This window comes from Vitis vinifera, chromosome 17 (assembly GCF_030704535.1).
Source record: "Vitis vinifera cultivar Pinot Noir 40024 chromosome 17, ASM3070453v1".
NCBI lineage: Eukaryota > Viridiplantae > Streptophyta > Magnoliopsida > Vitales > Vitaceae > Vitis > Vitis vinifera.
The window spans coordinates 7,257,537-7,275,529 of NC_081821.1; the positions used below are offsets into that span (position 1 = coordinate 7,257,537).

General features: G+C 29.6%; 1 protein-coding gene across 8 annotated transcripts; it reads left to right on the forward strand.

Moving 5' to 3' along the window:
• Positions 1-9,603: 9,603 nt before the first annotated feature.
• On the forward strand, positions 9,604-16,614 carry LOC100245023 (uncharacterized). Of its 8 annotated transcripts, none has more exons than XM_010665055.3 (7): positions 9,604-9,812; positions 11,098-11,216; positions 11,303-11,461; positions 12,981-13,304; positions 13,954-14,223; positions 15,108-15,256; positions 16,161-16,614. In XM_010665055.3, the coding sequence occupies exons 4-7, from the start codon at positions 13,262-13,264 to the stop codon at positions 16,398-16,400; spliced, it is 702 nt and encodes a 233-aa protein (XP_010663357.1). In that variant the 5' UTR covers positions 9,604-9,812; positions 11,098-11,216; positions 11,303-11,461; positions 12,981-13,261; the 3' UTR covers positions 16,401-16,614. The 8 variants fall into 8 exon arrangements, with proteins under 8 accessions (XP_010663357.1, XP_010663355.1, XP_059590073.1 ...); XM_010665053.3 differs by having other exon boundaries at positions 13,985-14,223; XM_059734090.1 differs by having other exon boundaries at positions 11,098-11,142.
• Positions 16,615-17,993: the final 1,379 nt, after the last annotated feature.

Here is a 17,993-nt window from a genome sequence, read left to right on the forward strand (position 1 = left end):
CCGATCCAATTCACCGGACCGGACCGGACCAGACCAAAACCATGACTGCCAGCGGTTGGACCAGTCGGACCGGCCGATCCGGTTCAGTTTTTAAAACCATACAAATTCGTCTTCTCCGTTGGTATTTTGAAAATTGCAAGGCGTTTGTCTCCCAATATAAAATGGTCTTTGAGTGGCAACAACAACACTTTCCAACCACTCCCTATAAACTGAATTGTTTCTAACTCTATCACAACGTAAAAAATGAAGGAAGGTTTTGATGACTTTAACGCCAAAATTCAAGAATTTAACCTCTTCGAAAAAAAGTCACAATCTCCCACAAGGGGAAAAGAGACCTTTAAATTTCAAGAAACCAAAAAAGTTTTGACTTCTTAAGGCTATGTTTGGTTCCCGAAAAACATAAGGGAAAATGCGATGGAAAAAAAATAGAAAGGAAAAATGAAAGAAAAGAAAAAACGAGGGAAAATAAAAATGAATTTAAAATCAATGAATTATTTTTACATGCTACTTCAAACTTATTTTACTTATTTTCACTTTCCAATATAAAGATTAAATAATTTGAAAATATATAAATTTTTAATTAATTTTACTTGTATATTATTTTCTATAAGACAACCAAACATGAAAAAATTATTTTTTTAGTATTTTTTTTTCTTTCCTTAATACTTTCTGGGACCAAACATAACCTAAGACTTTTAGGTTTTTGAAAATGGCCAAATTTATTCACTCATTTAATGTACTCACTCATTTTATAACATTAGTATCCATCAATTCTGATCAAGAAATATTTAAAACAAGTATTCATATTTTTTCGCTTTTACAAGCAACTTCATTTTTTAGTTTCCCCTTCTAAAAGACGTCCATTCATTTCCTCTTATCAACTTCACTTAATTTGACCTTAATAACCCCTTCATTACAAACACCCCTTTGATGTAATTGGAATGATTGGTATTTTTTATTTTTTCATCCCTAAAAAATTGAGATATATCATAACAGGAGTTTATTTCTATATTTATAGTTTGATTCAGTTCCTATAAATAATACATATAAATTCACATCAATTCCTCTATGATTCTCAAATTAACCAAACGCAATGATATAAATAAAATGATATAATTTGACCTTAAACTCTTGTTTTTGTAGGAAAAAATGATTGTGTTAGGTTGACTCGAAAACAAAAAGGAAGAGAAATCAATGGAGTGGGGTTTGGGGAGTTGGATAACGTCAGCAGTGAAAACGTCAAGGCACATTACGAATAAATACATTGACGGGAATCAACGCCTCGTGGCATCCGTGTGAACTCCACCACCGCAGCTACTCGCCTCTCTTTTAATTTAAAAATATTTGTGGAAAGGAACGTCATAATCTCAGATTTACAAAAACAACCTGCATTGTTCGAAATTATAAATACAACTTTAATTTGTCATTTTTTTTAAATATCCATACAAAAAAAAATCAAAATATTTCCAATTTTAAAAAACTAACACCCCATGTTATGTTATATCATAAAAGATTTGATGCAAAATGGATATAAAAATTTTCAATCAAATGTTTTTTTCTTAGTGTTTGAGTGACATCTCGTATAAGAAAAAATTTGAAACGATATATATATATATATATATGCAAGATATTACAAATGATATCAAGTCGATCTTAGAACCTAGTGTGAAGTTTGTTTGACCCTGTAATGAGAATTTGTTTGACGTTATATTTGTATATGAGATGTTTGTTATACCCTATATAACATAAAGGGAAAGTTTTTTATGCTATATATGTATAAGTTCTTATTAATTTCGTGTACGCATTTTGAAAACGTGATAACCCTTTTTGGTGCGGGTAGTTATTAGGTTGGAGAGAAATTAAAATTGATAAACACTATAAAAAAAAAATCCAGATGAGTGTGAATCCCGATCATTTTCATTATTAATTTATTTGTTAGCAAATTAGTTGCAACTAATCAAGTTTTGGAAGTCTTGTGCTAACTCATTTGTTTGGCTCTATCTTTTAGACCTTGACTTGTTCTGCACTCTTACCATTTTTTAGAGCTTTAAATACGACATATTGTAGTTAACGTTTTTTAAATTGGATATGTTTGATATCATTCATGTTTTAAAAAATCAGAAAATATTAATAAGTTTTAGATAAAATAGCATGTAAATATATTTTTATATATTCTAATTTTTATATAAAAAATTTTAAAGATAAAATAAGAAAATATTTTAAAATTTTAAATTATTTAGGATATTAATAATAAAAGGAGAACATAAAAGGAAAGGAGAATATAGAAGGACTTTAGGATGTCATGGATATTAATAATCAAGGAAGACTGAGACCCGAGGAAACGTGTAAACTCCTTTCCGTAAACTTAGAGTTGGTGCTTCGTCGTGGGGAATTTCCCAGAAAAGACCAGGAAAGATTGAAAAACTGTAAGAAAAGGCCAGCAGAGGGTTCGCTGGAAAGTTTTGTGAAGCTTGGATGTATTTTCTCCTCATTTACAGATTTGCCTTCATATAACATCGACGCCTCTGCAGTCCTCACTTAACCCATCCACGCCTCTGCTTTTCTCCTGTCAGTCCTCTGCTTTTTTCTCAGTTTTACAATGGAGAAGACGACTCTTTTTCACTGCCTTATCAAGAAGATGACAGTGGGGAACAAGACCAACCCCATGTTGTTTCTCTCCATCCTATTGTTTCTCGTTGCTCTCGACTGGTTCATTACATTTTTAGACTTTTGTTTAAGCGTTCGGGACTTGCTTCAAACCTGTATTGCCTTCATTTCCAGGGCACGGGGAGCCTGTGCTGGTTGCAGCAGCAGCTCCAGCTTACAGCCTAATGAAAATGCGGATGATGATGATGATGGTGAACTGCTGGCGAGAGGAGATTTAGAAATGGTGATGGAGAAGCTGGGATTTCACTGTGACCCAGATGAGGAACTGGGCTCAAGTCAGTTTGCTCTGCTGTTTGAGGAAGAGCCCAGTATTGGGGAAGTGAAGGAAGCATTTCAAGTTTTTGATGAGAACAGGGATGGATATGTTGATGCAGGGGAGTTGAATAAAGTCCTTCGTACACTGGGGTTTGTGCTAGCTTCTGAGGTGGAATGCGAGAAAATGATTCAAGCTTTTGATGATGATGGAGATGGCAGAATAGACTTCGATGAATTCACGAAACTCGTGGAGAAGAGTTTCTGCTAAGGCTAATTAAGTAGCCGAGTTCCTCCATCTTCATCCTGCAACCCCAAATAAACATAAATAATTTGAGCTGGAGAAGAGTTTCGAAACCCAAACGGGAGACAGCTCGATGTTCAGTTCTGTGAGCCACCATCCTTGAAGATACCTGGAGTTCGCCAACAATTGCATTGATCAGATTTTATTTTTTTTTGGAACTCTGATGTTAATCTGTAAAAAGAGGAAACATCTTTTGTTTCTGAGATGCTTCCTTATCAGTGTTCCTCATCAGTGTTTTTTTTTTTTCTCTAAAATTAATAATGTTTATGCAGCATGGCAATTTTGATAAAGCACCAAATTTTATCAAACAGAGCAACCATCGTACTGAATAACATGAAAGAGCAGAGACGTTTGGTTAAGTGCCAGCTTCATAAAGAGCTGAAAATCTAGAATATTTAGTGGGCTAAATGCCCCTACTCATCAGTGATAATGTTGAATTGAGATGGAGATTCAGAGAGAAGAGCAACATATATGGATTTCTGGCTCTCTGAACAAAATATTAAAGCAGTAGAAGAGAATGATAGCCTAAATACTGATGAAAGTTAAATGACCAAACTGACAAACTTGTGTCTGTAATGCCCAGTCCTGGACCCAAAATCAAACAAAATAATCGAAAAGAAGTAAGAACCAAACGACCGAAAAGGTACTCGAGCACAGAGAAATTTTGAAGTAGAAAAAGAGGCAAAGAGTATGGGCCAAAGACATCCATGCTTTACCAGTCAAACCAATTAAAAAAGAGCGAGAGAAAAAGAAAAAGCTTGCATGTGGCGCGCCTTGTTCACTGTTTCAAGATCTGGACACTATCGTGTATCTCGAGTACGGATTGCAATTAGGATCACGATTTTATAGAGTTTGAAATTTAAATAAATGTATTTGAAATATTCTTTTAAAATTTAAATAAATAGTTTAAATTTGGAACTCCGAAATTGTGTAAAATTATTTTTTATTTTTTTATTTTTTAATATAATAACAATAATAATAATAATAATAATAATGATATACATTTTAATAAAATAAGTTATAAAATTTATAATATTTTAATTATTTATAAAATATATTTCTTTTAAATGTAATTTAAATTTTTTTAATTTTTTTAATTTAGAAATTTTTCAAAAAAAAGTAATATTTGCCCCACTTCTTTTAATTTTAAAAATGGGACATGATGAAAATTATTGTAAATAAATAAGATAGAGTTAGAATGAGGGAGACCAATCCCAACTTTGATGCATTGTCATATCTACTCTTGTGTTATTATAATTTTTAAATTTTTTTTTTCATTTTTTGAATATTCTTAACCTCTAAATTACTTATGAATCTAATTTAAATACACCAATAACCCATAACATTTTCAATCTAGGTTTGGTCGTTTGAGTCATTTTGATGGAGATAACTCGTACTAAACTTGTCCAATTGTCATTCTTATTCTCATGTTATTATTATTTTTTTCCTTTTTTGAACATTCTGGGTCTCTAAATTACTTTGTGAATCTATCCTCTAACTTTTTTTTTTTTTTTACAATAAATACTTATCAAAAATTACATAAATGATAAGTCATAAACACCAACAACTCATAGCATTTTCAATCTGTATAGTTCGTTTGAGTTGTTTTGATAGAGATAACCCGTCTTGAACATGTCCTGTTGCAATTCCTATTCTTATGTTTTTTTATAAAAAAAATTTAATTTTTTTCTCTTTTTGAACATTTTTGCCCCCTAATATGAATCCTTTTTTTTTTTCTCGATAAATAGTTATCATAAATGATATAAAATGATGAGTCATACACACCAATAACCCATATCATTTTCAATTTGGGTAGCTAGTTTGAGTCGTTTCAAAGTCAAATCAAATAGAAACCACTAGGTAACGTGGTTAGGCCATCTACTATTTGAATAAGACAATTTACATGAACCGGGCCAATACAAAGTACAAATATTATCATTATGTATAACATTTTTAATGGAGAATTGTGTTTTCGATCCAACTAAATTTGATAATTGAGGTAAGGTTCTACTATCACCCATAATTAAACTCAAAATTCAATGAAAGAGTAGAATTTGAGAGGAAATATATTTCCTTTAAAAAATCTGATGATTTCTTGACTATTAAATGAAAAAGCTAATTGGTCACCCCAACCTTCTCATTCTCTTTTTTGACTCTTTCACTATATTTCACCTAATTATTAGTGGAACCAATTTTAATAATTTCCCAATCATTTTTTTCCAACAAATTTAGTATAAGAGATAAATGGTTAAAAATTATTATTATCAAATGCATTTTTGAAGTAAATAATTTTTAAATATTCATAAATATTATTCTTTTTTCAAACTTACATAATATATAATAAATATTATTCTTTATTTCAAACTTATATTATTTCTCATATATATTAAACAATTTTTAAACACCTCATAAAATATTAGTATTCTTTGTTTGTTCCAACTTGCAAATTATACATCATCAATTTTTTTTTCAAACTTATAGAACATATAATAAATATTTTTTAAATACCTTAACAAATTTTGTTTTTATTTTTTACTTACAAAATAATAAACATGTTGTACATTATTTATCATAAGTCTTAATGGCATAGTTTGGTTAAAAAAAAAAAAAAAAAAAACTATCGACATCCTAATGTCAAACTCAAATGGTTTAAAAATCGTATAAAACCTATTAGGAATCTTGTACATTCTTATACACTTGACACATTTTCCTTATACAATTAGTATAATTTTGCATAGTGATGCAAATTCTATATTCTTTTTAAATTATGTGTCCATATAGAAGTATTAACTATGTTTTCAATGATTTGGTTGAGAAAATGGTGGATGACTTATGGTCAAAAAAATTTCCTCAAACATGGAAAATCATTGGAATTTCCATATGGGAGTTAAATAAAAGGCATGACATGGGTATACAATCTTTGGGCGATAAGGAAAATAAATGAGTGGTTCAAAATTGATTGAAATCTTTCACAAATGGTAATCTTGTACACTTAGTATATTTCCCTTGTACAATTAGTGTAATACCCTTGTACAGTGACACAAATTCCATATCCCTCCTAAATTATGCGTTTACATGAGTATGTTAACCATGTTCCAATGGTTTGGTTAAGAAAATGTTAGATAACTTAGGTGGTGTTTGTTTTTTTGGTTTTTTGCTTAAAGCAATTTAGTTTTAGAATTTAGGTTGTTTGTTTTTCTACTTTTTCATGACTTATTATAAACTTTTTACTAAATAGAAAAAGCCAAAATATGTAACTTTTTTCTAACTAAAAAAAATAACATATTGGTTTTTTTTTTTTTTTTTACTTTTTAATACTTAATAGAAATAAAATACTATAAAAACAAACAACCTAATGTTTAACACTATTAAACATTAATGTTCTATTTAGAATTAAGTAAAAAAACAAACACCTTCTTAGAGTCAAATATCTTTTCCCCAGACATCATTATTGGATAAACACATTGGAATTTTTATGAGAGTTAAATAAAGTGTATGACATGAGTATACAATTCGTAGGTGACAAAGAAAATAAAAATAAGTGGTTTCGAATTAATTGAAATATTTCACAAATGGTAATCTCTCTTATACACTTAATACATTTTCCTTGTATAGTTAATGTAATACCCTTATTCAGTGGTACGAATTTCATATATCTCATAAGTTGTGTTCACATATGTGTGTTAACCATATTTCCAATGATTTAATTGAGAAAATGGTGAATGACTTAGGGTCAATTTTTTTTCCTCATATATCATTACTGTAAAAAGTATCGGAATTTCCATAGAGAAATAAAGTGTATAATTTAGGGTCAAACTCTTTTAAGTTTTTTTATTGTTTTTCATATAAAAAAAAATGGTACTAAATAAGGTTTTCAATTTTCATTTTTAAAATAGTTTTCAATTTTCAATTAAACATATTTTCAAAAAGAGACAATATAGAAAATAAAAATTATTTTAAAAAATGGAAAAAGAGTAAAAATCAGAAAAATATTTATGAACCAAACTCAAACATAATTTATATAGATTTTAACTACTAGTTTTCATTTAAAATGAGCAAATATACATTTCAACCCATTATATAAGAAAAATTTAATCTCTACCATGTAATGATATAATTCATTTCTAAAATTAAATCATATGAAAACATTTCAATTGTATATTTAAAATAAAAACTCTCCATCCATACTCTTTCTTTCTTTTTCTTTTCCTTTTTTATTTTATAAATTTTTAATTAATTTAAATTATTAAAAAAATATTTAGTAAACAAATTTGCAACATTTCATATAATTTATTAATAAAAGTCATGTTCAAAAAGTTATTAAAATAAGGAAGAAAAAAGATTAAAAAAATTTTAACTTTTTATTTTATAATAGTAAAAAAAAACTTTAAGATACTTTTTAGTATAAAAGAAAAGAAAATAGTGAATATATTTATTTTAAATAATGTTTTAATCATTAAATTATTTACTTCTAAAATGTAAAAGATAATTTTTATTTATTTAAATTAACATTTGTTTAGAAAGTATTTTCCAAAATAGTTTTTGAATCATTAATATATTTTTTATTTATTTAATTTTAAAATAAAAAAAACAATGTTGATTTTTCAATTATTTATAAATTTTTAAAAAAAAAACAATGAAAAATTCAAAAATGGTTAAATAAGAGAGAATTTGATGGTAGTGGCATGTGAAGAATGACAAAATAAAAACAAAAATGAGTTAAAAAAGTATTTTTGTCAATTACTATCTCATATCCTTGTAATCAATTGTGGGTAATAGGAGGATCTTAACTCAATTATCAAGTCGGCCAAAAACACAATTCTCCATATTTTGTTTGAATCTGGGTAGCTCATTTGAATTGTTTTTAGGTTAAATCAAATAAAAACCATTGAAAACATGGTTGGGTCATCTACTCTTTAATTAAGACAGTTTACATGAACCGGCCAACACAAAGTACAAACATTATCATTATCATTATGTTCGGTTTATGAAAATTTTGAATAAAAAAATGAGAAAAAAATAAATACAAAAGGAAAACTAGAAAATAAAAATAAAAATTTAAAGTTAAAAAATATTTTTATATACTTTTTCAAATTCATTTAACACATTTTTTTTCTTTTTTTCTTTAAATTATTTTAAAGTACACACAATTTTAATCATAATTTTTTTATATATAATTTTTTGTGTATATGACGGTTTTAAAATTGTAAAAGCCTCTTTGAGTTAGGAACAGATAATATTTACATAGTTTGGTGCAAGTTGTTACAAATGATATTAAAGCCCATCTTTGACCTTAGTGTGGGTGTTTGTTTAGCCTCATATGTGGTGTTTGTTTTTATAATCTTATAATCTCGTAGGACACAACGAAGACATTGTATTTACATAAAAGGTATTTATTTTACATTGAACATATGAGAAAATTCCTAAAGGACATTGTATTTATACGAAAGGTGTTTGTAATATCTTACATTGGATAAATGAGAGAGTTCCTAATACTATATATATATAGGTTTCTCGATTTATTTATTAATATATAATTTATTAATTTGAAATGAGTATTGAATCTATCGTATCGAAGTTATTATATATTAAAGTCCAAAAAGAATGGACTTTTGAGATGAAGAAAATATTTTATCTTAGAAGAGTATTATGAATCTATTATACAATACTTATTATACTTAAAAGCCCCAAAACAATAGAGGTTATTAAAAGTTAATACGTAAAAGTTTTATGACAAAAAAAGAAAAGCGACGATAGTAAATTCTAAAAGATAGAAAGCTTTAAAGGAAGAAAATTAATGTCAAGACTTAATACCCTATTAAATAAAAAAAAAAGTTTTAAACATGGGATGATTTCAAAAAATAATTTAATTAAAAAAACTAAAATTCTTAAGAAAAAAAAATACTTCATATTGGAGTATGAATCTTTATTTCCTATTTCTATAGACTTCATCAATTATTAATTTATATGATATTTGATCTTTTAGGATTTTTTTTAAAATTATTATTTTATATATTTAGTGGGGTTGTTAATTCAATACAATGACTTAAGGTGAGATAAATGATTTTATTATTTAAGTAAAATTATTTATTAATTTATTATCAATTATTTATGAAGGTTTTATGGTCAATAAAATTATTATTTTTAATATTTTTTATATTAGGACTATAACTTGGACAGATTAGCTTTAACTATTAACCCGAACCTAACCCAATATTTGGACGGGCTTGGACACCAATTTATGTAACTTGGGTTCGGCTTGGGCTCATTTTTGTCTCCGTAATTTAAATTCGGGTTGGGCTTGCTCCAATGATTCGGGCAACCCGATGTAACCCGAACCCGAATATATATGATTTAAAAAAAAAATTAAATAACAAAATTGTCCCTCCGGCAGATGATCCCGCCGTTCGTTGCTGTGAACCTCTTTCAGTGCAGCTGCCGCCGTTCAATCCGCCACTGCCGTTCAACACTGCCACCACTTTCAAAAGCTTCGATTGTCTCCTTCTTCACATAACTCTGCCTAGCTCGCCTGCAAGAGATTTTAATTTCTCATCTGCAGAAAAAACACCTTCCATAGTTGTGGTTGTAGGTATGCTTTTAATCTCAAAAATCTTTATGGTTTCATCTTCATACTTAGATTTTATCTTTATTTTTGATGTAATGTAATTTGTTTTGGATCCTACCCTTTGGTCATCTGTGGTCATGATTTGTTTAGTTATCGACAAATAGGGTTTTCTTCAGTAATTTGGGGCAATTTATGAGAGTGGTGATGCTGAGGCCTGAGAAAATCGAAAATTGATACCTTCGGTTTTCTGGATTTTTTTTTTTTTGTTAAATAAGAAATTTGGGGTTTTTGTTCTTATCCATGGCTTCTAGCTTGGGACCTTGTGTTCTTGTTTCCAAATTATTCGATTCTGTTTTCTACTCTGCTTGAATGTGGCATTTTGTTTATTGAAATTTGAGGGGTTTTTCATGGGTTTTGGTTAAATTATTAGGTTTGTTCCGTGAGGAAGGAATTTCAATTTCATTTCAAAGTTTGCATTTTGAATAATCCTCTCAGTGCATTTTAAATATCACAAAATAGAACCTCTAGACATTTTTATTTTTGCAGTTCACTGTAAAAGGCATGGTATATACTTGCTTTGTGAGCTAAAGATCATAACTTGTGGTACAGAAATTTCATCTGCCTTGGCTGTGCAAATTATACATATCAACAATAATTGTCTTGTATGCTTGGTTCCAATATGAACAGTTTCTGTTTAAAAATAATTTTGAAAATTATATATTTATGTTCATACATATTAGTGTTTGCTTGTGCAAATTATTTTTTAACTTTTCATATCTGAACCAATTCAATTTAGACATTTACATGTGTAATTCTATTCACTGAGCTTTGTTGAAGCTGAATATATGAACATTTTTGCACTACTCTTATAAATACAATATATGTCTCACTTGTGCAAGTCTATTCTTGGATATATGTCTCAATTATAAATTCATACCCTTGGGTTTTTGGGTTTTTTTTTTTTTTTTTGTTTAAATAATTTTGGAATGTAGGCCTCTACCCGACCCGGCCTGATCTGCACATAATCAACCTGAATTCAACCTGAGTTTAATAATTTGAGTTTGTGTTAAGCTTGCGTTGGGTGCATGAGGTTGGAAGTCAGGTTGGGTCATGCTTCCGGCTGATGCATTTCAAGTTCGGGTTGGGCTTGGGTTGGCTTTCAACCCGTTCCAACCCACTGAGCTGCAGCCCTAATATATGTATATATTTAAAGTATTTCACACAAAACAACCCGTTTGGATTTTTTTTCATTGTTAAACAACGTCCTTTTGATGAACTGATCAATTCTTCACCCCTGTTTGTGTTTTAGTTCAATCTTCCATTTCCAGGCATCAATTCTGAGTCAGCTTTGAAGGCGAGTTCCTCTCCAACTTTCTCTCTAGAATCTATGCTTTTTGGCCATGATTCCTCGTGTAAAAACCATTCTAGGTTGGGATTTTCATCATAGGTTTTGTATCAGGTTGTTGTGAATCTTGTGATTGGGTTAGGGTTTTCATTCTAGGTTTTTGAATCAGGTTCTCAAATCTGATTTTGCGCAATTCCAAGCTTGCTTAGCTGGAAAAAGTAGCAGTGCCCTTGCAAAAACTGAAAAACTAAGTGAAAAAGCAGGCAACTCAGGGAGCTGAAAGTGAAGGGATCATCAATCCAGTTCCCTTTAAAATCAAGTATATTTGGTGAGTTGTATTACCATTTCTCATTTAAGATACTAAATTTTGTCAATTTCCATTTCTGGCACATGAACTGTGGATGACAAAAAGAGTATCATGTATAAACTAACAATATGGAATATGGACTTCATCCAGGCTCAAATGATAAAACCATATGAAATGCTTGAAAGCAAGCATTTTAATCCTCTTTTCCGAGTCTGTTGTGTTGTAAATTGGAATTATAATAGGTTTATACACAATATTAGAAAAGGGTTAATTTCATTCAAGTCTATTGAGGTTTTGACTTAATATACCTAGCCCACATTGGTTTGAAATTTCATCAAATACCTCCCTTATCCTCTTTCTTTGTTAATTTCACTCACCTCTTCTCTCACTCAAAATAAGAGAGGTATTTGATGAAATTTCAAACCTATGAGGGTTAGGTCTATTTAGCTAAATCTTGAGGAGAGGTGAATGAAATTAACTCTATTAGAAAAATAAGGTCTTATGAAATGAAATAAGAAAAAGAAGAATTGTACCAATGATTAGAGGAATAGTTTTCTTGGTGACAATGCTGGATTTTGTAATTTGCAACCAACTTGTAACCGGCATTAAGAATATAGAATAAGATGGTGTGGGGCCCATTGTTATGTTGTATTTTTAGATTTAGATCGGTCATGTATTTCAAGCTGGAAGTTGTGTTTGTGCCTGAGTACAAATCTGTCCATGACCAGATTTTGTTTTAGTTCTCTTGGTTTACTATAAAAGGTCAATATAATATTTGTAGCAGTAAGTGGTAACTAAAAGTTCAAATCTAGGTATCCCAAGTAATTAACAAAGCTATAATTTTTCATTCAAATCTAGGTACCCCATCTCTGCTTATATTGTGCTATAAATATTATATATGGAGGGTTATGCAGGTGAAAATTTTGTGAAAAACCTCAATAAAGAGGAGATGTTGTCGAAATTTCAGTAGAATTTATTATTTTAAATTTCTTATAGTATTTTTAATTTTAATAATACAAAAGTTATGTACTTATGATATCATAATGACATCACAATTCAATAGCAATTCAATCACTTGCCCCACCGTTGAGCCGTGAACTGTTAACTTTTCTAATTCAATAATCGATATAGTTCTGAAAACATTGCTTAGCAGTATAGTTGGGTAAATATTTACATGGTGGACCGAAAATGAAAGTATTTGCTGTTCTGACTATCTTGCTTCTATTTTGCTTTTCAACCCTAACCATACCAAACATCTGCAGATTTTCCATTTGCAGAGTTGTCTTTTAGTTTGATTCACATATCTGGGTTTTTCTGGGGATATGAAAGTTTGTTAAGTATTAATCCATTTCTTTGACTTTTTCTGGAATTGAGATTGTGTGCTTTGTCTGTTTTCTTTTGATTTATGGCTTTTGTATTCTTTTTGTTTTGATCATTCTTGGTTTCCCAATGAACAGTGATTCAAATTTATTTTTGGATAATTGGATACTTTAACCTTTTTTAATGATGTTTTGCCCTTTGATGTGTTTTTTTGTTGTAGAAAAAGATAATTCTTGGAAATCAAATCCCCAAGTTACTGAAAGTGAGAAGATAGCATTGGGGACCCATAACAGTTGAGAACAAGTGAGTTTTCGGTGCACCCAGATAGTAAGAATCACGGGGTTCTGATAGAATTGTGGTTCTCAATGACTATAAGTCAGACCAGAAATGTTGGTCTTCCATTGATGAAACTTGTGAGATGGAAAGGAGTACCCATATTGCAGCAACTGCATTTGGAAGAGCAGCTGCTTCGAACCTCATCCGAGAATTGGTGCATCATAAATGATGGGGCAAATGATCCTACTATTGTCATGGGCATTTCAGGGTAAATTAATTCTTGTATTTCTGTATATACTAGATGTTTGTTTGCACTAATGGAAAATGAGTTCAACCCTTTTATTTTCCTCAGCATTTGAAGGTAAAATACACCTCTAGGATGGGCCATGATAACAAATGATAGTCACAAGATTGGAGGAACTTTTTCATTAAATTCTAAATTGCTTTTCTTGATAGTAACAAGATTTGAAGGAACCTTTTTCATGAAAAACTAAATGCCTATTTTTAAATGGTGACACAAAAATATCCACAACAGTGTCATTTGAAATGACTGACAACACAGCACAGTGATCCAATTTCTGTGGCATTTTTTAGAGGTTGTCTTAACTATTTGTCTTCAATATCAGTGGGAATTTCTTGCTTCAGGTTCATTTTTACTAGTTATGAAGTTGGATTAGTTCCAAGAAATTACATAGGTTTTGTAATTTTAATGAGATTCAATTATGCGATGAATCCCCTTGGGCTCATTCTAAACACCCATCAAATTGTGGACAGATTCAAGAGAGTTTTTGCTTCAAGCTTTGGGACTCCTCTAGACTCTCTTTGAGGATACCATTGTGGTGAATATCTACAGATTTTAGTGTTTGTGTTTTGTGTCTTTTCTTTTTCATAAACTGTGTTTTGTCTGTTGATTAAAGTTGGATTGGATGGCTTGATCCACACCAACAGGAAACCTGCCCAACTTCTTAAACTGGACTCAGTGTTAAATGATCGGATTCCTGTCATCAGAAGGTATACTGGGGGAGGTACTGTTGTCGTTGATTGTGGAACAGTTTTTGTCACTTTTATATGCAATAAGGATGCTGTTCCTGGCTTACAACCATATCCTCAACCAATCATGTCTTGGAGCAGCCTACTGTATGCTCTAGTGTTTAGAGGATTTGGTGATTTCAGTCTTCGTGAGAATGGTACATGAACTAAACCCTATGTATGATAATAATATCTCCATTTTGAGATGATTACAGACTATCATTACCTTCTTGCAATTTTCTTCTGATATTTGTTGAGGCCTGTTATTTTGAATTGTATAATTGGTAATGCTTTTTTATTTGAAATAAGTCTCTTTATTCCATTGAACATACTTGTTTGAGTCTATATAACTGAAAGTTCTCTACATATATTAGGTTGGGCCTTTAGTAGGTTGTTTAAATGGTTGCTACCAGCATTCTGAATTGATTTTATGTCTTGCTAGTTTGTTCAATAGTATCATTTCCCTTTGACGATGCTTATGAATTTGATTAAGTTGAAAGCATTTTTTTTTTCACCAAAGTAATCTCTTTAATGTGTCCTTTTGTTACACATAACAATAATTCCATTTTAGCTTCTCAAAATGCATACCAAAGAAAAGAAAAGACATCATAAGGAAAAAAAAGGAAAAAAAAAGAAAAAGGAAAAAAAGAAAATAAATTAACAGAAAAGATCCTGTTAGATTTTGTTGGGCCCTTGTTCTTTGCTGCTATTGTTTTTCATACCATGCATTTAAATGGCAAAGTATTTCCTGATTTACTGTGCTTATAAATGTTTTGCACCCTAGTGTCTCTCTATCTTACGTCTATGACTCTATGCTACTTTGAATTTCTTTTCTCTTTCTCCTTCCTATTTTTCAGTTATCATTTTTGAATTTATGCTATTTTTATTACTTGTTATGTGATTCTTGTCGGTAGGATTGCAGTATGCATGCATAACTCTTATCCCTATTCCATTTTGTCTTCAAGTTTCTAGTGTGACGGCAGGATTTTTTTATTGAGAAAGTAAGCATGCTCTAAAAGTATATTTTTCCCTCTGGTTTTAGATTATGCATTTGGTAACCATAAATTTGGTGGGAATGCACAATCCATCACAAAAAACCGGTGGATCCACCACACATCTTTTTTGTGGGACTATGAGGCCAGGAACATGGCTTACCTGAAACTTCCAGCAAGGGCTCCTGAATATCGAGTGGTATGCTAATAATGACTCCAACTAATCGTTATTTCTCCCTTTTCTTTTCTAGCATTTTCATACTGATTTATATTGAATTAAAATAGAGATTCTTCTCCTAGCATTTTCATACTGCTTTATATTGAATTAAAATAGAGATTCTTCAACAATAAAAGAACACCCAAGAAAAAATATAGAAATACCATGATGGTGAAGAAACATTCTAAATGCATCCAGTATTGACATTGGCAGTTTGGCCCTTAGTATTTTTTATTTATTTATTATTATTTTTAAATTTGTATTATTATTTTAAGGATGATGTTCCTTATTTAGTATGGAGCTTGCATTTATCTCATTTTTTGCTTGTCACCCCTGTGATTTCATGCAAACACACAATAAAGCTAACCTTGTCTTTTATTGAGATACAATGAGATGGGATCTTTTCCTAGGGAGAGAGTCAAGGGCTACCTGATGTTTCTAATGGAATGGAGTCGTCCTTATCACAGGGCTTCCTTTTAATGCTATTTTAGAGAGGCAATGAGAAAAGGAAAAAAATAGACAGAAAATTTGCATTCATCTTTAGTACAAGTGAAGTTGTACATAACACTACCATTTGTGCAGTAAATTTGCAACTCTAAGCATTTTTGCTCTGAGTTTCACATCAAGTTCAGCGAAGGTAACTCCTTCCTTTTGCATATAGGCATCTGATGTCTGCTGCTGATGACTAACATTTTCCTAAGTGCTGTGGCATGGGTCAATCATTATCTTTCTAATAGGCAAAGGTCTTTTTAATCTCCCACAAGATCAAGAAATCAAACCTTCCAATAAAGAAAAGAAAAGCCCTTTTTTTTTTTTTTTTTATCTCTGCATCGTTTGTGCACTAAGCTACTCTGCTAATAGGTATGCCACATACTATTCTGTTTAGGCAAGGGACCACTTGGAATTCATTTGCCGCATGAAGGACTATATGCCAAGGTCGGTTTTTGTTGATAGAACCATTAAGGCGGTTGAAACCCATTTTTCAGTGAGACCCGTAGAATTGGAGGCAATGGAGACTAACTTGAATTCAAAATTTCCTCACTCCACCAAGCTACTGACGGAGCAGGAATTGGAGGCAGCAGCATTTGAATCTCATTTCGAGAAAGCTCTCTCCCATTCACTATAACAAGTGATTTTTGATTTTTTTGGCAATCATAATTATTCAATTCCTGGCATGAGATGTTATTCAATGCTCTGGCTTATTTCCCATTTTACATGGATGTTTATTTGAACTTTACAAACTTAGAAGATGTAAAATTGGAACACTCTTAACTCATGGGAGATTTCCTGATAAGTTCACAATAATGAATTCTTCCGAATAAAGTCTTTGATGGTTTCCATTTTGGTTTGTTTATGTGGAGCTGCTTCAATGACCACCAGTATATTCATTTTACAGGGGACTCCAGATTTGTGAATGTGATCAATGAATCAGCATTGAGTGGCCAAGAAAAATAAAACACTGGCAAATGTTTTTTTCTTAACCAACGAACATGAAACTCTACTAAACTACCCTGCAATATTCCATGGCCTGTTTGCTGGCACCAGCATAACTCAGATGGTGTCAATGACTCTTAATGTGGCATTTGCTATCCTTTTTCCCCTGTCAACGTTTAAGGTTCCCAACTATTTCTCTCAAAAATTAAATTTTATTATATACTTTTGACCTTCCAGAGTGTACATGTTATATATATATATATATATATATTTCTGATTTTACTTTTTGTTAAATATTGATGATCATACCATCGGGAAAATTAGTGAAGGATGAAATAACTTCTAAATTTGTAAATCTAATTTCTCGTCAGTTTGAACTTGAAAAGTAATTCATTTTTAATGTAAATATTTTTTAATATTTTGATTATAGGAAAAAATGAGTTTAGATTCACTAATTTAAAAAAATATAAAAAAAAAAGAACCTCAATTTTTATAATTCAATTTTATCTTCATCTATTTAAAAATATTTTAAAATACATGCATTATTTCATAAGCCACATATTTATTTTCTAAAATAACATTTTATTTGTTATGATAATAACAACAATTGATGATTTTTTTTAAATTGATTAAAATAAGAAATTGAAAAATACAATTAAAATTAAAGTGAAAGCTAAAAATATAAAAATAAAATATTAATTTTCATTTTGTTAAATGATACTAATAGAAAAGATAGATATCAAAAAAGAATTGAAAATACAATGAAAGTCAATATTTTATTTTTTAAAATTTTTAAGTTTTTTGTTTAATTGTATTTAATTTATAATTTATTTATTTTTTTCAAATATTTTAGTTTTAATTATATTTTTAATTTTAAAATTTTCTTATTTTGTAATTGATGTCAACTAATAAAATTAAAAAAAAAAAAGAGAAGATGAGTATATTTATATAATGCAATATTTAAAATCATTATTAATAAAGAAATCAGAAATATTTTAGAGAGAATTTTTTCAAAATGATTTGTATGTAATATTATATAATAAAAAAATTATAATATATTTATTTGTAAAATATTTTTATCAAATTAAAATAATAAATTAATTTTTTGATAATTTTATTTAATAGTATCAAATAAAATGGTATTTTAAAAAATAAATATCTTACTTATGAAAAAGGTATATATTTTAAAATATTTTTAAATAAACAAATATAAAATTGATTTATAAAAATTAACGTTATTTTTTCTATATTTCCTTTTAAAATAGTGAATCAAAACCATTTGTTT